This window comes from Mesoplodon mirus, assembly GCF_964341445.2.
Source record: "Mesoplodon mirus genome assembly, chromosome: 2".
NCBI classification, from domain to species: domain Eukaryota; kingdom Metazoa; phylum Chordata; class Mammalia; order Artiodactyla; family Ziphiidae; genus Mesoplodon; species Mesoplodon mirus.
In genome coordinates this window covers 44,841,157-44,862,544 of record NC_138977.1, presented here as the reverse complement: position 1 = coordinate 44,862,544, position 21,388 = coordinate 44,841,157, and the positions used below count along the sequence as shown (strand labels likewise).

The following is a 21,388-nucleotide window of genomic DNA, read 5'->3' as shown; positions in this document are numbered from 1 at the left end:
TTCATTTTTAAGTATCATGAGAGCAACGGCTCTTTTATTCACCATATCTGTGCATAGCCAAGCACACTGCTTGACACATGGCAGGCACTCACGCATTTGTGAAAGGAAGGGAGGAAGGGTAAGGAGGGAGACAGGAAAGAAAGTTATAAAGGTAGATTCAGTTTTTTTCTAATTTTTTTTGTATAACAGCCATAAATGGGTGTGGAACTTTTGAAGTAACTGCTTAGGTGTTGGCAAGGCAGGCAAATAAATTAGAAATCTTATACTTCATGTAGATGAGTACAGTATACAAATACAAAATAAAGCATTTGTGAAAATCCTACTTTGATCCAGTCCTATGGGCAGCTTCATAGAAGCAAATTTGCAAGCTTGCCATTCTAACCGAGTCAATAATTCATGTGTGCATATAACATTCACTTATTCAACAAATATTTGTTGAGAGCCTCCTATATGCCAGGCAGGTAGTATGTGCTGAGTTTACAAAAATGAGTAAGACATGATTTCTGTCCCCAAGAGCTCAGATGATTAGTTGAGAAAAACAGATAACATTGTGGTGATGGTCACACAACTCTATAAATATACTAAAACCCATTGAATTGTACAATTTAGACTGGTGAATTGTATGGTATGTGAATTATAACTCAATAAAATTGTATAAAACAAACAGATAAACAAAAACAGGTGTAAGCCTTGTACAAAACCGGGAAGAGGTGGCCATAAATCAGCCTGGTAAGGGAAGAGGGAGGCTTCATTAGTGAATAAATCCTGAGTTGAAGTCTTAAATAAAAAAAATTAAAAAAAAAAAAGGTTACCGAGCCTGGAGGTGAGAAACCGTGTGTGTGAATGGGGTTGAATGGGGGTGGGCTGCGGGCAGAGGGTTGAGGCCGGGGAGGTAGGCGGAGGCCAGAAGCGAGCTCGAGGTAGTCACGGGAGGGTTTTATATTAAACTGGGAAGTGATATAATTCGTGATCAGATTTGTTTTAGATAAACTACACTGACAGTTTTGACGTAATGGAAAGGATACTGATTCCCCCCGCCCCCGTCAGAATAACCTGTGCGTAGGTCTTAGATCTGCCATTTTAAAACTAGAAGTGTTATATAAATTTGTCAAGTTTTATTATTCAGTTGATCCTAATGGCACAGTTTGTCAGCAGCGGGAAAATGTAGAACTGCTTAATGTTCAGATTAACTGAAAACCACGCTGATCTTGCGATGAGTTCAAAAGAGTTGGTTAGTGAGTGGACACGCCCCTTGGTGGTAGTGGACACCCTGGTTAATTTTTAAAAGTCTTTACGAGGCTGGAAACGTGGCGGTGGAAGCTGGTGAGATTATTCAGATTTTCTGTTTTTCATGCTCTCCTGGGTACTCTCACAATTTATTAATAAAATGATCGTTCTGAGTACACTTGCAGAATCAAAAAGAAAAAAATAAAAAGGAATAAAATAGTTGGAGCATCGCCAACAGGACCGTACTTTCCAGGAAGGGCAGGTTTCCCTGAAGATGGATGAACTGTCGAACCGGAACCAGGAAACACTGGGCCCTACACAGCACGCAGGACTAACGGGGACACAGCCACGGGGCACCCGCGCGGTGCGCCCTCCCGCGCCGGCTCGAAGGCTTACTTTGGTCCCACCTCGTTTCCTCTTGCTCCTTCGAATCCCTTCCCCCTCCGCCGTTTCCGCGTAGGAACCCTTTGTAAATTCTTTCCAAGTTGAAGCGTGGGACCAATTTCGTCAACACAATCCGGAATGGTCAACATGGCGGCTGTAAGGTGCCTCGGTAGAGGTAAAGCGAGGGTTCGTCTGGGTTGGCGGGGAAAATAGCTCTGGCGCCGGGTCTTCTGTGGCTGCACAGTGCAAGCCGGACTCTCGTAGGTGCAGGTCTGCACTGGGGCTCGATAAGCCTCTACTCTTTCTGGACTCTTAAGTTCTCTAGAGGGTTGTTGCTACTTAAAAACGACCTTATCAGAGGTTTCACTCCTTTCTGGAGCTGTCCACCCTAGGACGGGAGTGGGAGAGGGTATACATTGACACCTTTCCAGCCACCCATAGGGACCGAGGCAGAGACTTGGTTCTGTCTCCGATGCTGGGGATGTGGGCTGCGGGGGGAAAGGAGTTTGATACGTGAAGAGAGATCTGGAATGGAAAAGGTGGTATATTTTAGTGGCTTACATCCATAAACTTAGAATACTTGGTGCTTTCGGAGCACATCGTTGCAGGCAATTCCAATCCTTAAACAATTCCAGATGTTGTCCAGTTTGGATTAACATTTATCATTTGGAGGCTAATGCCGTGGTGCTTCTTGCTAGCAACTCTTCTCAGCAGTTAATAAGGTCTAGTTTGTTGGCTAGGATGACAAGCCTTTTTGGGTACAATACTTAAAATTTTTTTGTTTTGTGTTTTTGAAGTACAGTGATACGTATTATTTAATTATGGTGGATTTTTGGGTGGAGGCAGCAGCCAGGAACACCCCCATTTTACAGAGGAAGAAACTGATTCTGTTAAGTATGTCGCCAAGTTCATGTAACTACTTAGTGGCAGAGGAAGACTGAAGCTTAACTCCTAGACCAGTGATTAGTTGATTTTTTTTTTTTTTAACAGCAACATAGTCTTCTTTTTGAGCTTCGTAACAGGAAAGCTCAGTGTAAACACCAGCATTCCCTATTTGGGATAGTTGTTGCTTGAAAGATAGGGGTGACAAGAGATCACAATAGACCCTGATAACTGCTAAGTGAGCAAACCAAAAAGTATATCTTTACTGAAAAGAGATTAATGGTACTATCTTCATGTATGACAGAAATAACATTATGTTAGACAAACTAAAGGAACCAAAAGGACAATCAAAGGTTATCATTCTCTCCTTGCCACATTTTCTTCTCATGGCTCTCAGAATGTCTCACTCTCTTAATTTTCTTTTTATCTCACTTGTCACTTCTCACATTACTTTGCTGGTTCCTCCTCTTCTCCCAATTTCTTACCTTGGAATGTCTCAGGAGCAAGGATTCCATCCTTCATCCTCATGTCTGTTGTATCTAAACTCACTCTTTTAGTGATCTCATCCAAGTTTTGTGGCTTTGACTATTGTCTATATCTTAATGGTTCTCAAAATTATCTACAATCAGGAACTCTCTCCTGAACTTTAGATTCTTAAACTCATCTCTCTATTCTAGATCTCCACTTGTATATCTAATCAGCACCTAACACTTGTCTAAAATCAAATTCATTGTCATCGCCTGGAGTCTTCCCCATCTCATTTGATGGTTACTGCATCCTTTCAATTGCTCAGACCAGAACCTCAGAATATCCTTGACTCCCCCTCTTTTTCTCACACTTCACATTAAATGGTTGACAAATCTTTTCTGCTTTACCCTCAAAATAAATCCAGAATCTGACTTCTTCTCACTACTTTACTACAACTACCTTCCAAGCCACTACCATCTCTCACCTAGATTTCTCTACAGTGTTCTCTCAACAAGTAGTCAGATTGGTCCTTTAAGAACTTAAATCAAATCATGTTACTCCTATGCTCAAAACTCTGCAAAACCTCCCCATTTTTCTAAATCTAAAGTCCTTAGAATGGCCTACAGCTGTGCTGTCCATTTTGTTATCCACAATTGAGCACTTCAAATGTGGCTAATCCAACCTGAGTGTATTAAATACGCATTAGATTTTGAGGACTTAGTACCAGAAAAAGTAAAATATCTCAATAATTTTTTTATATTGATAACATGTTGGAATGATAATATTTGGGGGTATTAGCTGTAATAAAATATGTTAATTTTTATTATTAATTAATTTCCCTGATTTCTGTTTCACCTTTTTTTTATTGTGGCTATTAGAAAATTTAAAGTTATGCATGTGGCTTATATTATACTTCCATTGGACAGCACTGGCCTAGGGTCTTCCATATCATTTTGTGCCTACCTTCTTCCACCTCCATTCACCCAGCTTACCACTCTGAGTTCTTCTCCAGCTGCCCTCCTTCTCACTCACTGTGCTGTAGCACATTGGCTTCTTTGTTCCTTAAACACACCAAGAACATTCCTTTGTTGGGAGGACTTTTTCTCCCAAGTGGAGTGGGCCTGGAACACTTTCTCTAGATATTTGCATGACCGGCTTTCTCATTTCTTTCAAGCCTTTGCTCAAATGTCACCTTTTTAAAAGGGCCTACCTTAACCTTCCTATTTAAAGCTGCAACCCACTTTCCCCTTGATTCTCAATTCCTTTTATCCAGTGGGTTTCCTCTTACCAGTACCATTTTATGTTTGTTAGTATTGTCCATCCCCAGTAGGATGTAAGCTCCGTGAGGACAGGGATTTTATTTGTTTTGTTCACTAAATACTTAAAGCAGTGCTAGCACATGTTTCATTGGCATAATCGTTGTCTAATAAATAAATGAGTGAATGAATACATGGATCTTCAACAAAATGCCACCCCTCTTCCATGTGTTGTAATGAATATTAAAGTGATTTGAATCCAGTTTTTTGCTCTCATTAGTTGACATTTCCTTCTTTCATTCAACAGATGTTTATCATGTCTTCATTTGCCAAACACTGTGTTTTGTGTTAGGAACAGAATAGTGAAAAAGTTATATACACTCCTTGGCCATGGTACTTATCATCTATTGAAGAGCAGACATTCATTGTATAATTATTTTTTTAATTACAGTTGTCCTGAGTGCTGTGAAGGAAAGTACAGGTTGTTATAAGAGTGTATATGAGAGACCTTAATCTATTCTGAGTCTTCAGGGAAGTCTTTTCTGAAGGAGTAGCTTAAGCAGAGTCCCTGAAAGATCATTGGATAGTTACAAATTAGCTATTGGAAGGGGGAGTGGGAAGTAGTAGGGGAGAATGTCACAGATGGGGGGAAGATTATATTTGAAAATCTGAAGTTTGTAAAAACCATGGTGTGTTCAAGAAACTGAAAGGAGGCCAGTGTATTTGAAGTGTGGCAAGCATGAGAGAGAATGGTATTAGATGAAGCTCGCTAAATAGGTTAGAAGCAGCTCATGGAGGACCTTTTTAAGAATTTACTTTATTCAGAGAGCAAGGTGAAGCCATCCAAGTGTTGTAAGGGTATGACGAGATTTCGTTTTTAAGTCATTCCTCTTACTAGTAGGTGGAAAAGAAATGGAAAGGGCCAAGAGTAGTAGAATAGTTTGGAGTCTGTTGCAGTATTCCATGTAGTAGATGATGGTGGCCTGGACTACAGTGCTTATGGTGGGAAGGCAAAGACTAGATGGATAAGATCTCCTGGGGAAAGTGAGGATTATAGAGTTAGGTTGAGAAGCCCTGGGGAACTCTAACCTTTCAGGATCATGTTTAAGAGAATGAGCTAGCAAAGGAGATGGAGTTATTTCCATCGCATTGCCACGAGGTAGGGGTGAGGATAACTTTTGAGAATGAGTGCAGATTCAGTTACGTTCCTAAGTAGTGGAGGAAGTTCTGAGGGCTTCTGTTTTCTCTGAAGTAGCGAGTGAGGTTATTTGCTAACAGTGAGAGGAGAAGAAATATATTAAAGGAATATAATAAAATACTACAGATAAATTGACTACAGAAGTATTGAAAATACAGATATCATGGCCTAGCAGTGCTATTTAAGTAGTGGTATTTTTGTAGTTTATTTTTTCTTAGTCTGGAGCAGTTTGATTTTTGTTGAAAATTTTAATTTCTGGTTGTCATGACTGGGGGTTCTGAAAGTAGTGGTTGAGTATTTTATAGCAGGTTGCAATTGATATATTCAAGAGAATTATTATTTTGAGGATCCTGCCAGGGTTGTGGGGTTCTTGTTTAGTACAATTAGAATTATTTTTTGGAAGTGTTTTCCAAATCTTGAGTGGATAATTGCCCTTCCTTCATTTACCATATGTGATTTTTCAAGGTAGCTGGCTTCTTTAAAAATGTGGAGAATCTGGGCTTCCCTGGTGGCGCAGTGGTTGAGAGTCCGCCTGCCGATGCAGGGGACACGGGTTCGTGCCCCGGTCTGGGATGATCCCACGTGCCGCGGAGCGGCTGGGCCCATGAGCCATGGCCTCTGAGCCTGCGTGTCCGGAGCCTGTGCTCCGCAACGGGAGAGGCCACAGCAGTGAGAGGCCCGCGTACCGCAAAAAAAAAAAAAAAAAAAAAAAATGTGGAGAATCTCCTCTTAGACTGTTGCATACCAGCATAGCCCACTAAATTTGAGACTCTGGAGGTCAGGAACTGGATCTCATTAGTCTATTTCTCTTCTTTTTCCTAGCCATTAAAGCCCCGGTTGTGGCTTTTGTGCGACAGTAATAAACAGGTTTCCTATACTGTCCCAAATGTCGGACCCATGTGTTCACAGAATTCACAGTTTTGGTGATTTTCTTATACTTCAACTTTGTTTTGGAAGATTAGAATTAGAGATGAAATTGAGTTGTTAGGCATGTGGCTTTGATGACGTTTGAGCTGATGATAAGGAGTAGGCCAGGGGAAGATATGGAGCTGGTGCACCCCTGTCAAATGTAACATTAACTGTAAAGGCCCTGAGTGAGGAATTAACTTGAGGGATTCTAGAGATTCAAGGATCTGAAAGAAGGTTCATAGTGAGCAAGTAAGAGAGTGGTATGGAGTGATAGGCAGGGGCCGGCTCACATAGGGCCTTGTAGACCACAGCGAGGACTCGGTAGCTCTTCTGCGTGCGCAGTGCCCTGCACTTGGAAACTTAACTCATGAAATGAATTCATTTGATGTGTAGACAAGTCTTACAGTTTACATGCTATTGGTTTATATAATGAGTGGATTTTAAGATATTAGATTTTAACAGTTATTTTACCGGAAAACCTAGCTGTAGAGCACTAATTTAAAAAGTTGAGTTTAGAGAGTTCCCTGGTGGCCTAGTGGTTAGGATTCTGGGCCTTCACTGCCATGGCCCAGGTTCAGTCCCTGGTCGGGGAACTGATGTCCTGCAAACCACATGGCACAGCCAAAAAAAAAAAAAAAAAAAAAAAAAAGAAAACAAAATTGAGTTTAAGCCCAATTAAACAGAAAAGAAATATAGATGACCAAACATGAAAACATATTCAGCCTAATTCATAAGGAAATGCAAATTAAAACAACTCTGCATACCATCTTTCATCTACTAGGTTGACGAATATCAACATGTTTGGTAACATACTATGTTGGCATGAGTGTATGGAAACAGGCAACCTTTTCATTGCTGCTTGAAATGTGTATGGCACTGTTATTGTAGAGAGCAGTATTTATCAAAATTACAAACGTTCATATCCTTTGACCCAGCAAATTCCCTTGAATTTATCCTATGAATATACTTGTATGTGTGCAAAATGATGTTTGTACAAGGTCATTTACTGCAGCACTGTTTATAATAGCAAAATATTATAAATGGCTAATGGCTGGTCACTGATTATGATACAACCACAGAGTGTAGTACTTTTGCAGCTCTGAAGAGATGAAGTCTTTATGAACTGATATGAAATTATCGCTGTAGTACATATGTATAAATGTACCTTTGTGAAAGGCGTACATGAGATTATATATACACATCTCTAAATAATGTGTGTACATCTATATCTAATATATGTGTGAAAATGGGCTCTAATACCTTTACATGAAAAATAAAGGTGTAGAACAGTGAGTAGAGTGTGCTGCCATTTAATAAAAGAGTAGGGAAATAATATTTCTAGAGAGATGCATAAGAAATTACTAACGTGGGAGGGAAGCTGGGTTTTAGGGGTTGGAAGAAGACTTTACTTTTGTATATTCTTTTGTAATCCTTAAATAAAAACATTTTCCTAGTATTTCTACATACAAAAGATATTTATAACATATAAAGAATAATAACTTAAAATTCTGGATACTTACTAGTAAGCTTAAAAAAAAAAGAACATTATCAATACCTTCAAAGGCCCAAGTACTTTTGTCTTATTTGATCTGCTTCTTCCCCAGAGGTAAGGCACTTTTCCTAAATTTCTATTCATTGTTTTTCTGTATAGTTTTTTTTTTTGGGGGGGTGCTGCATTGGGTCTTCGTTGATGCGCGCAGGCTTTCTCTACTTGTGGTGAGTGGGGGCTACTGTTTGTTGTGGTGAGCAGGCTTCTCATTGCGGTGGCTTTTTTTGTTGTGGAGCATGGGCTCTAGATGCATGGGCTTCAGTAGTTGTGGTGTGTGGGCTCAGTAGTTGTGCGTGGGCTCAGTAGTTGTGGTGCACGGGCTTAGTTGCTCCACAGCATGTGGAATCTTCCCAGACCAGGGCTCGAACCCATGTCCCTGCATTGACAGGAGGATTCTTAACCACTGTGCCACCAGGGGAGTCCCCTTCTGTATAGTTTTAACATACACACACACACACACACACACACACACACACACACACTCCTAAATACAATATTGATTACTTATGCATGTTTTTGAATTTAAATAATACCAAATGAATTCTTTTGCCAGTGACATTTTTGCTCAAATTATGTTTGTAAGATCCATCTATATATATGGCATATAGTTTATTCATTTTTACAGTCCTGTAGCTTTCCATTATAGGAATATACCACAAATTATTTATCCATCCTACTGTAGATACACACTTGGGTTCTTTTCTTCAGTTTTGCCATTTCAACGATGTGATGATCATTCTTGTGCATGTCTCTTAGTACACGTGTGCAGGAGTTCCTCTAGGGTACATGCCCAGGAGTATAATTGCTGCATCATTGAGGTGTGCGTGCCCATCCTCTTTGGGTAATGCCGTATTGTTTTCCAAAATGGTATTCCAATTCATACTCTTAACTGCTATGTGTAAAATTTATCCTGATGTGATATTTTCAGCTATACAGGACTTTAAAAAAAAAGTTTTGCCAATTTGCTACATGTAAAACAGTGCTACTTAAATTATCTCATCTACAAACTGTTACCTGTCCAAAATAAGATCAAAGCACTCTTCCTTCATTGAGAAAGTCTTGTGGAAAAAAAATTTTGTCAGCTGCACTAAATAATATACTTACTTAGTGATGTGTTTGATTTACATGCTGGGGTAATTTTAATTTGGTAACAGATAGGCTGTAACAGGCTCACAGACCACTCTTTAAGTAGCACAGTAAAATGATATGTTACTGTGGTTGAAATTAACATTTACCTGATTACTAATGAGACTGTACGTTTTTTGGGGTTTTGGGGTTTTTTTTTTTGCGGTATGTGGGCCTCTCACTGTTGTGGCCTCTCCCGTTGCGGAGCACAGGCTCCAGACGCACAGGCTCAGTGGCCATGGCTCACAGACCCAGCCGCTCTGTGGCCATGTGGGATCTTCCCGGACCGGGGCACGAACCCTTGTGCCCTGCATCGGCAGGCGGACTCTCAACCACTGCGCCACCAGGGAAGCCCGAGACTGTACATTTTTTACGTGTTTATGCATCATTTGTATCTCCTTTTCATTTAGAAGTCTATTCATCTCTTTTGTTTATTTTTCAATTGGGTTGATCTTATATATTCTGGATATTAATCCTTAGTCCAGTATGTATGTTACTATTATAATCTCCCAGTTTTTGGCTTGTCTTTTCACTTTCTTTAAAGTATCTTTTGATAAACAGGTGTTCTTAACACTAACGCAGTCACTTTTTGGTTAGTGCTTTTGGATTTTGTTTATGAAATTGTTCCCTTCTCAAAGGTCATAAAGATATTTTCCTATATTCTGAAAACCTTTAAATTTTGCCATTCACATGTAAGTCCTTAGTCCATCTAGATTTGATTGATTGTGTGTGCATGTGTGTGTATGTGTGTGTGTGAAACAGGGATCTAAATATACTCTTTTCCCTGTTGATAATCACTTGCCTTAGCACCACTTATTGAATTCTTTGCACAGTGATTTGCAGTAACATCTCTGTCATATTTCAGTATCCATATGTACATGGGCTTGTTGCTGGGATGTTTATTTTTTCATTAGTCTATTTTTCTATACTTGTGCCAATACCAAAGTGTCTTAATTACCATAGCTTTATAACAATCTTGACCTCTGGTAAGATAGTACCCTCCACTTTCTTATCCTTCAGAAGTACCTTGGGCAACATGAATGTATTATCTATACAAGAAAAAAAAACGAAGAAGAATAAAATTTAAATTAAAAATTCAGGATACGTATTTGTAATCTATAATAATAGAGCTAACATACTTTGTTGAGCCTGAACTAGACTAAGTTAAAAATAAATTAGGACAGAATTCTTCAATTAGATATGTTTACTTGGCTTTAGTTTCAAGAAGTACAGTTTCCATTTTTACACTTTTTAAAGATTGTGGTTAACTCACAAATGTTGAATATTTTTGTTTTAGAAAACACTGAGAATGTAAAAACTATGTATGTAGTGATTAATATTAATATTTTACATGTTTTTTTTCTTTCAAGTCTTGATACATCAGCAAAGGCATAGTCTTTCCAAGATGGCTTCTCAGACGTCTCTTTATCCTTGTTCTGTGTACGTTCTGGTGCCCAACAGACATTTTGCTGCTGCTACAAGGTAAGTTTTTTTGTTTTGTTTTTTTAGTTATTTCATTTGCTATCATTTAAATCTTTGATTAAAAAACAATATGCTTGGGGGGCTTCCCTGGTGGCGCAGTGGTTAAGAATCCTCCTGCAAGTGCAGGACACATGGATTCAATCCCTGGGCCGGGAAGATCCCACATGCTATGGAGCAACTAAGCCCGTGCTCCACAACTACTGAGCCTGTGCTGTAGAGCCTTGAGCCACAACTACTGAAGCCCGTGTGCCTGGAGCCCGTGCTACGCAACAAGAGAGGCCACTGCATTGAGAAGCCCACGCACCACAATGAAGACCCAATGCAGCCAAGAATAAATAAATTTAAAAAAACAAAACCAATATGCTTGGTTCTGTAAAGACATACAGGGATATATAGTTGTAAAACTTTATCATCTCTGCTTCTTTGACCTGGTAGTCCTGAAGGAGAGGCATGACTTATTATAATAATACTTGACATGTATTGAATACTAACGTTCAATAACTAATTTAATACCTAGAGCATCCTTATGTGGCGGCCATTGTTATGCTCTTTTTTAGAGGCAGAAAGCAAGGAACCAATAGACTATGTAACTTGCCCAAGGTCACAGAGCTAGTAAGTGTTGGAGCTAGTATTCTGTGACATAATAAGAACTATTTATATTGGGCTCTGCCACCAGCTCCTGACACAGAGCTCATAAAATCCTTGTGATGTCCTGAGTGATAGGGATGCTAGGAGCATTTTTCAAAAATATTTGGTCTTTGACCCAGTTCCTGATACAGAGCTCATAAAACCCTTAATTTTCTGGGTGATAGGAGTGTCTTTTTGTCTAGTGAGGCAACTCTTGGTCGACTCCTGGATGGGGACTGGTCACTAGAAAGACCAAGCTGTGATTACAAGCTTGGAACTTTTAGGCCTACCTTCCATCCTCCAGGGAGGAGAGAGGGGCTAGAGACTGCGTTCATAATTGCTCATGCCTACATGATGAAGCCTCCATAAAAATCCCTGAACTATGGGGTTTGGAGAACTGCTGGGTTGCTGAACACATCCATGTGCTGAAAGGGTGGTACACCCAAACCCTACAGGGACACAAGCTCCTGCGCTCCAGACCCTTCTGGACCTTGTCCCCTGTACCTATTCATCTGGCTGTTCATCTGTATCCTTTATCATATCGTTTCTTATGTAATAAACCAGTAAGTGTTAAGTAAGCATTTGTCTGAGTTCTGCAAGCCATTCTAGCAAATTATGAAGCCTGAGGAGGGGGATCCTGGGGCCCCCCCGATATATAGCTGTTGACCAAAAGTACCGGAGGCCCGGACTTGCAGTTGGCATCTGAAGTAGGGGCAGTCTTGTGGGACAGAACCCTTAACTTGTGGGATATGATGTTTAATCCAAATAGTGTCAGAATTGTGTTGAATTACAGGCTATCCAGCTGATGTTGGATAATTGGAGGGTGTGGGGGAAAAAAATCCACACATTTAGTGTCAGAATTGTTGTGAGTAGAGGAAAATAGTTTCCTGTCTAACTATACACCCTGCATCTCACTTCCTTGCTTCTAACTTAACAGTGTATCTTGGAGATTGTTTCAGATGGAGCTGTTTAGTCATTTTTTTAAAATTGCGATATGATCGACATATATTAGTTTCAGGTATGCAACATAATGATTTAATATTTGTATATATTGGGAAGTGCTTACTACAGTAAGTCTAGTTAACGTCCATCACCATTCAGAGTTACAAATTTTTTTTGTGCGGTGAGAACTATTAAGATCTACTCTCTCAGCAACTTTCAGATATACATTACAGTATTATTAATTATAGTCACCATGCTGTACATTACATCCCTATGGCTTATTTATTTTATAACCAGAAGTTTGTACCTTTTGACCATCTTTACCTATTTCACCTACACCCTACTCCCCCTGCCTCTAGCAATCACCAATCTGTTTTCTGTATCTGTAAGTGCATTTTTTTTTTTTTTTAGATTACACATATGAGTGAGATCATATGATATTTGTCTCTCTTTGGTCGACTTAGTTCACTTAGCATAAGAGAAAGGTCCATCCATGTTGTTGCAAATGGCAAGATTTCATTCTTTTTATGGCTGAATAATATTCCTCTGTGTGTGTGTGTGTGTATGTGTGTGTGTATATGACATTTTCTTTATCCATTCCTCCATTAGTGGACTCTTAGATTGCTTCCGTGTCTTGGTTATTGTATATATTGCTACAGTGAACATGGGTATAACATTTCATTGTGTGAATATACCACAACTTACTTAACCATTCCCTTATTGAAACACATTTTGGAAATGTCTTTCCAAAAGACATTTGCCTTTTGCTATTACAAATGATCCTGCATTGAATAATCATGTACATAGATCTTGTCAAATATTATGAATATATTTGTAGTATGAACTCAGAAATAGAATTGAATCAAAAGATGTGTGCATTTATAATTTTGATAGGTAATACCAAATTGCCTTCATAGAGATCTTGCCAATTTATGTCCTTACCAGCAACTATTGTTAGAATGCCTATTTTCCCATATACAATGTAGTCAAAATTTTTGAACTTTGCCAATTTGATAGGTAATAAATGGTATCATCATGTTTTTAATTTATATTTTATTACTGTTATTATTGAGGTTGTATATCTTTTTATCTGTTTAAGAGCCATTTATATTTTCCTTACTGTGAATTTTCTGTTCATGTCCTATTCCTATTTTTTTTGTTGTTGATTAGTAGGAGCTCTTTATACATTGTAAATTAGCACATATCTGCACTATAACTTTAATATGTCTTAAGTGCTGTAGTAGAGGAATGGACCAGGTACTGTGGGATCACAGATGAAAGGTCAATTAATTCTTCCTGGAGGAGAATATGGCAAGAAGTATTTGAGCTGGGTCTTTTTTTTTTTTAATAAATTTATTTATTTTATTTTATTTATTTTTTGCTGCATTGGGTCTTCACTGAGCATGATCTTTCTCTAGTTGCGGCGAGTGGGGCTACTCTTCGTTGCGGTGCACAGGGTTGTCATTGCGGTGGCTTCTCCTTGCGGAGCACAGGCTCTAGGCACACAAGCTTCTGTAGTTGTGGCACGCGGGCTCAGTAGTTGTGGCTCTCGGGTTCTAGATCGCAGGCTCAGTAGTTGTGGTGCACGGGCTTAGTTGCTTCGCGGCATGTGGGATCTTCCCAGACCAGGGCTCGAACCTGTGTCCCCTGCATTGGCAGGCAGATTCTTAACCACTGTGCCACCAGGGAAGCCCTGAGCTGAGTCTTGAAAGATAGATAGGATTTTGCAGGGGAATTGGGAGAAAGGTATTTCACTGGTGCAGAAGGATGAAAGTGAATGATATAGCTTGAATATAGGATGAAGAGAGAGGAGGCAGAAATGATGCTAGAATGGAGGCTTCCTTTGAGTCTGAGTAGTACCTGGATTCTTTTTGAGAATTTGGAGGAGTATTGGTTGTACCAATTTACATCCCTACCCAGCAGTGAGTGAGAGTGCCCACATTTTTAACAACTCTGGATATCATCAATCTTTATTGGTGTTTCTTCATTGTATGTCTAATTTATATCTTTTGCCCATTTTTCTATTGGGCTGTTTGTCTTTTTCTTTCTGCTTTGTGGAATTATTTGTTTATTAGGGACAAATTACTTTGAGAATGTTTTATCTTTAAGTGTTGTTTTCTTTTATCCTATAGAAATTTCTCATTTTATGTCTTCCCCATATTCCAGTACAACTTTAAAAGGAGTTTTCACTCACCTAAAAACTGTAGCATAAGAAATACGCATGGGGCTTTCCTGGTGGCGCAGTGTTTGAGGGTCCGTCTGCCAGTGCAGGGGACACGGGTTCAAGCCCTGGTCCAGAGGGATCCCACATGCTGCGGAGCAGCTGAGACCGTGTGCCACAACTACTGAGCCTGTGCTCTAGAGCCCACGTGCCACAACTACTGAAGCCCACACACCTAGAGCCCGTGCTCCGAGGCGGGAGAGGCTGCTGCAGTGGGAGGCCCGTGCACCGCAGCGGGGGGTAGCCCCTGCTCTCTGCAGCTGGAGAGGGCCCGCGAGGCGGCAGGGACCCAACACAGCCAAAAATAAAATAAATTAATTAAAAAAAAAAAAGAAATATGCATGTTTAAAAAAAACCTGAAAATTTATTAGCAGATAATTTTTTCCGTGTCTAACAATGAGTTATTCAGTAGCTTGATGAGAATCATAGTATTCGCAATTTTAATTGTGGTTTTAATTTTTTAATATATTGACTTTATAATATACTAAAAAAAATAGTTGTTTCATGGCTGATTTTTTATCAGGACCTGAGACAGGGTAGAGGGGCTTGTGCTTGCTTCTCTCTTCTCTCTTGTCACTCTGAATCTCCTCTCTTCTCCGTGTATGTGTATATACTCATGGTTTGCCAGTGGCATCTCTGACTCTGGTTTTGCTTCTCTCTTGACAACAGGTTCTTTTTCTTGCTTCTTTGTATATCCCAGAATATTTTATTGACTGCTAGATATTTTGTTCGAACAGTTGAGACTAAAGTACATACTATTTATGCCTGGAAATGGACATGCCTCTTCTGTCACAGTGTTAAGTCAATCCAGTCAAAAGTTGAGCTGGGGTTTGGTTTTGTTACTGCTATGGTTACCACCACCAGCTTCGGATTTCTGTACTGTTACCTTGTGCTTAGGGTGGGGGCTGGGTTGCTAGAAGGTTTTTTTTCTCAGTGTTGCTGTTCCGTGCCCAGTTTTCAACCTTGCCTGTGCAGCTATGCCTCAGAAGGGGGTCACTCTCCATACTCTTGCTCCTCCCCAAGTAGAAGACTGCTATTGCTTATTACTCAGTGCTTGTCAGGCTAGTGATGGGTGCAGAAGGGATTCTGTGTTTTCCAAATTCAGCCATTGTCTTAAGTAGTCCCAGTGTTGCTGGTCCTTGGGGATGAGGTTTTCTCAGTATTTCTCTCCCTCCCCCCATGGTATGTATCTATTGGAGGTCTTGTGCCATAGTGCCTGGGCCCTTCCATAGCTTTATTGGTAGATGATACTGCACTCAGGACTATTTCCTGCCCTACCCCCGAGGATAGAAGTTTTAGTGTTTTTTCTTCTTTCTAGTGCTTTTTTCTTCTTTTGTTTCCCTACATACAGTGGGTGTTTACCTGTGCCCTAGAGGGCTTCAGGGTTACTTGCCTTTCCCGCTGTAGTAGCTGATCTTCTCCATACTGCACCCTTGAAGGAGGCTCCCTAGTCCCCTGGCCTGCTCCCGTCTTTCCCGGGAGCACCTGGTGGAGGTCTGTGGAAAAGGCCCACGCAATGAGTGTGAACTCCCCTCGTGTCTGGATCTCTCAGGGGGTTTATACGTTAGTGCTAAAAGTTTAGCTGATTTTTTTCCTGCCTGCTTGCCTTCCTCTTATTCTCTGCTACAGGTGAGACCCTCCTGGATATATGCATATGGAGTGGGGTTGTGGGGAGATTTCAGACCTACTTGGTTGCCCTACGATCTCAGCTCTGTGACGCGTTCAAGAAAAGTTGTGACTTTATCTGACTCTGTCATTGTTAATGCTCTTTCCAGCTTTTATTTGTATTATTATTGACTAGGTTTTATTCTGTCAGTTTTTACATTTTAGGTATAAGCAGAACTTCTGCATTTAGCTTTTTTTTTTTATAATTATTTATTTGGTTGCTTGGGGTCTTAGTTGTGGCAGGTGGGCTCCTTAGTTGTGGCACGCGAACTTTTAGTTGCGGCACGCGTGTGGGATCTAGTTCCCTGATCAGGGATTAAACCTGGGCCCCCTGCATTGGGAGCGCGGAGTCCTATTCACTGCGCCACCAGGAAGTCCCTGCATTTAAGTTTAATGAATAAACCGGCATCAGAGGTGGGTGTTTGTGATTTTATTTATGTGATTACACTGAGAAGTAAGAATTCCAAACATTGGCATTCCATTAATAGTTATATGCCCTAGGCATTTTCTCTTTAGTTCTGTTTAGTTCAGTTTAGTTTGACTGAGGTTGTGTACCCTCCTACCTCCACCCCAATTCCTCAAAGTAAAGGCTTCTTCAGCCTTAAAAGGACTTGGATCTCTGGGGTCACAGATCTTCAAGGATCTTGAAGTGAGCTTTATTATAACACTGATTTTTTTCTTATCTTGTTTTATTTGGGTATGACCGTGGAATTATTTTTTCCTTTCATTCTCTTGGAGGTAGGAGACAGGTGAAGCAGGGAGAAAGTTATTATCTGAAAACAGTCTCTTATTACTCATTTAGTCTGTGTGGTTTAGTTACCCAGGTAACTACAGCTAAATTCTGTCCTCTCTAATTCAGACTGCCAGATGTTTCTCCCTCACCTTCCCCAAAACCTTTCTAATATGATTATTTTATTCTCTGAGAATCATAGTATTTAAGTTCTCCTGATAGGGCCTTACATAATTGCATGAACAACAGAGTTCTTCTGGCTGTGATTCTTATGAATAAAAGCAGACAATTTTTGGAGCATCATGGAAAACAACAGGTGGTGGGTTTATAAAATTAATTATTATTGACAGATTTTATTCAATTGCAGTTTTTTTTTAATTTTGGAAGACAGTGTTTTCCTTAGAGTGCTATTTGCTCTGTGTTATAATGATGTACTTTTTTTTTTTTACTAAAATAGTGTTCTATTTTTAACTTAATATTTTGACTGAACCATCTCAAATATTTTGTGAAACAAGGTCTAAAGTATAAATAAGTAAACTGCTGTATATCCCAACTCAGTCTCATTATGTATCAGACTTATATTGGGTTTTGCAAATATTTATTACTTTAAAAATCATATTTTAGCCCCTGGGAACTTCATATTACTAATTACAAATTAAATGGACAGGTTCAGTCATGGTTAAAATATAGTGGTGAAATCAGCATTTACATAAAGTAAATCTGTAGGTTATAGTTACAATATTTATTCCTTTGTTTATCTTAGAGAGTTTATTACTAAAACAGGCTCTCTAGGCTCCTTCTTCTATTGGCCTCACTGCTCTTTTACTAAATATAAAATGTGATTTCTCCAGTTTGGAAGGTTTCAGGATTTTGTGGTGTCCTCCCAAATACCACTGGGACATGTCGCATCATCCACTCGGGCACCTACTTAGACTTGTCAGTGGTCCAGTGGTAGGGCACCTGTGTCCCATTAAAAAGAAGCACTGTCATTATCTGCTATTCGGTCAAATTGCTTATTAGTTGGGAGGATACTCTTATTAGCTATGGTAATAAGGATTCATCCAGTGCTATAAGTGAGAATGGAATTATATGTTGGATTGGTTTCTGAGGTTCTTTTTTAAAATATCATTTGACTGTCATCCATTTCTTTTGCATAAATTTTATAGGACCCCATATTAGTTTTCTGTTGCTGATGTAACAAATTACCACAAACCTCGTGGCTTAAAACAACTCAAGTTTATTATCTTGCAGTTCCGTAGGTCAGAATTCTGACATGGATCTCACTGGACTAAAATCAAGGAGTCATCAGAGCTTCGTTCCTTTCTAGAGGCTCTAGGGGAGAATCTGTTTCCTTGCCATTCCCAGCTTCAAGAGGCTACCCGTATTCCTTGGCTCATGGCTCCCCCTTCCTCCGTCTTCAAAGCTAGGAATGGCATATTGAGTCCCTTTCATGCTCAAATTTCTCCTGTCTCCTCCCATATCTATCAGATGCGGATGAGAAAGGGGAAAGTTTCTCTGCTTTCAAGGACTGTGTGATTTAGGCCCACCTGGGTAGTCCAGGATGATCTCCCCATCTCAAGTTCTTTAACCTTAATCCCATCTGCAGAGTCCTTTTTGCCAGGTAAGTACGGACATCTTTGGGAAGCCATTATTCTGTCTACCTTAGAACCCAGACATCTTTCTAAAATATTATTTCACTAATTTAAAACTTTTATGGTTAAAAGATTAAAGGTGTGATTTGGATTAATGCTGAGAAAATATATCACCTCTAGCTCTGACTTCTTAACTTCAAACTCTTACCTGTAATTTTCTGTTGAACATATTTTCTTAGTTTGTAAGCATCTTGTTAGCATTTGCTATGTAACAAACTACCTTATAATTAATTATCATTGCCCACACATCTCTGGGTGAGCTGATCTAAGCTAGGTTTGGATGGGTGTCTCTGATGACCTTGGCTGGGCTTGCTGTGCATCCATGAGTCTGCTGCAGGTCAGCTGAGAATTGTCTAATCTAGGGGCTCTGTGGGGCAGCTGTGTTTCACACTTCTTGCATCCTCCCACCTTGGGCTGCCCGGGTCCTGTTCTTCTGAAAATGGCAGAAATACAAACTTACAAGTGGAAACAGATGAAGCCTCTTATGTCTTAAGCTTAGAGCATAGAAACTCACTTTTGCTCTATTCTATTGGTCTACTAGTCACATGACCAAATCAAGGCACTGAGAAATATACTCCACCCTTTTAATTGGGAGGAACTGCAGAGTCACTTAGCAGAGGGACTTGAATAGAGAGAGGGAGTAAGGAATTGGGGCCAGTGATGCAACTAACCCCACACTCAAACTCTGTTTACCCAAACGGAGCTCATCTCTGTGACTACCTCCCTCACAGGAAACCTGTTTTGCTTTCTTTATTTCTGGTTTTAGTTAATGATACTACTCTATGTCTAGTCACCCAAGCCAGAACCCTACAAAGTATTCTAGAGTCTTCTCTTTCCCCTTTCCCTATCTTCAATATTTACCTTGTAAAATATCTCTCTGTAATCTGTCCAGCCTATTACCATCACTGCTCTGGTTCAGGCTGTCATACCTCCTTAAGAAGAGAGGGAGCGAGTTGTCTCTTAATTGTCTCCAATCTAGCTTCCTTCAGATCCATCCCTTATATTGCAGCCAGAATACTCTACCTGAAATACAGATCCCACTCCTGTTCAGTGGCTTCTCATTGCTTCTAGAGGAGGCCCTCTGTGATCTAGATTTGCCAGCCTCATGTGCTGCTGTTTCCTGCCTTTTGCTTTACCTTTAGTTCAGGAGTCAGCAAAATATGGCCAGTGGGCCAGAAAATCTGGCCTGCCACCTATTTTTATACACTTCATGAGCTGAGAATGTTTTTCACATTTTTAAGTGATTGGAAAAAAAAAAGGAAAAAAGGAACAGTATTTTGTGACACATGAAAATTATAAAATTTAAACCAGTGTTCATAAATAAAGTTTTATAGGAACAGAGCTACACTCATTCATTTTTGAATTGGCTGTGGCTGCTTTCACATTACAGTGGCAGAGTTGAAATTTTTGCTCATAAATATTTTTGCTCATAAAATATTTGCTCTCTGATCCCTTACAGAAAAAGTTTACCAACCCCTGCTCTAGTCAGCTAGAACTTATAATAGCTTCCCTTATGTACCATTCTGTTTATCATGCCTCAGTACTTTTATTACATTGTTTCTTTGCCTGGACAACTCTATAGCTTTATTGCTATATAATTTACGTACCAAACAATTCACCCATATAAAGGATACAGTTCAGTGGTTTTTAGTATATTCACAGCGTTGTGCAACCATCACCACAGTCAGTTTTAGAACATTTTCATTATCTTCCCTCAAAACCTCATGCCCATTAGCAGTGCCTCCCCATTTCCTTAACCCTCTCCCCTGGCCCTAGACAACCACCAAATCTACTTTCAGTTTCTATAGATGTGCCCATTCTTGATATTTGCAATAAATGGAACCGTACAACATGTGGTGCTTTTGTGACTGGCTTCTTTCACTTAGCATAATGTGTTTAAGGTTTATACAAATTATAGCATGTATCAGTGCTTCATTTCCTTTCATTGCCTATTAATATTCTGCTGTATGAATATACCACATTTTGTGTATCCATTCATCAGTTGATGGACATCTGGGTTGTTTTACTTTTTTGACTCTTTTGAGTAATGCTGCTGTGAATATTTGTGTACAAGTGTTTGTGTGGTCATATATTTTCATTTCTCTTGGGTATATATCTGGGCTAATTCTTCCTTATCCTTCAAGAATTGATTTTGGGGTCATCTCTTTCAGAACTCTTCCCTTCCTCCTACGCAGGGTTAATGTCTTTTCCCTATGGCCCTGATAACATTCTCAAAGTATTTACCACATCATATTGAAATTATCTCTTTGCATGTCTGTCTCCTCTTAAGTTTCTGGAGAGCAACATCAATGCCTTATCCAACTTTGTATCAATTGCAAACAGTTCAAAAGTTCACTTAATATTTGTTGCACTAGAAAAACTATAAAATAATCTATGCTTTTGAATTAAAATAAACTTTATCTTTTGTCTTTTTTTGGTCTAATGTACATTGCCTTTTTTTTTTTTTTTTTTTTTTGCGGTACGCGGGCCTCTCACTGTTGTGGCCTCTCCCGTTGCGGAGCACAGGCTCCGGACGCGCAGGCTCAGCGGCCACGGCTCACGGGCCCAGCCGCTCCGCGGCATGTGGGATCTTCCCAGACCAAGGCACGAACCCACGTCCCCTGTATCGGCAGGCGGACTCTCAACCACTGCGCCACCAGGGAAGCCCCATTGCCTTTTTTGTAAGTCTCTTGGACTACATATTGAGATAACTGATCTTGAATTTTTTTTTTAAGGCCTGCAAAGAAAACAAAAAAAGGTGCCAAAGAAAAAGCGTCGGATGAGAAAAAAGATGAGATAGAAAAAATAAAGTCATATCCCTTTATGGAAGGTGAACCTGAAGATGATGTCTACCTAAAACGCTTATATCCAAGGCAGATATACGAGGTGGAGAAAGCTATTCACTTACTTAAGAAATTTCAAGTTCTGGACTTTACTAATCCAAAGCAAGGTGTCTATCTTGATTTGACACTGGATATGACACTGGGGAAGAAGGTATGTAGACTCAATTAAAATTTATTTGTGAACAGTGGTCTAAAGAATTGCTGTTTCTTCATTTAAACAATTTTTGT

At 39.8% G+C, this 21,388-nt stretch overlaps 1 protein-coding gene across 3 annotated transcripts in view; it reads left to right on the top strand.

Moving 5' to 3' along the window:
• The window catches only part of MRPL1 (mitochondrial ribosomal protein L1), an 81,788-nt gene that overhangs the window by 21,371 nt on the left and 39,029 nt on the right, over positions 1–21,388 (top strand). The window contains exons 1-3 of one of the 3 annotated variants that reach the window (XM_082632609.1): positions 1,456–1,786; positions 10,369–10,480; positions 21,053–21,311. In XM_082632609.1, coding sequence (XP_082488735.1) covers positions 1,750–1,786; positions 10,369–10,480; positions 21,053–21,311 — 408 coding nt within the window. In that variant the 5' untranslated portion in view covers positions 1,456–1,749. Of the gene's footprint in view, positions 1–1,455; positions 1,787–10,368; positions 10,481–21,052; positions 21,312–21,388 lie in introns of those variants that run through there. The other 2 variants (XM_082632607.1, XM_082632608.1) reach the window with 2 other exon arrangements.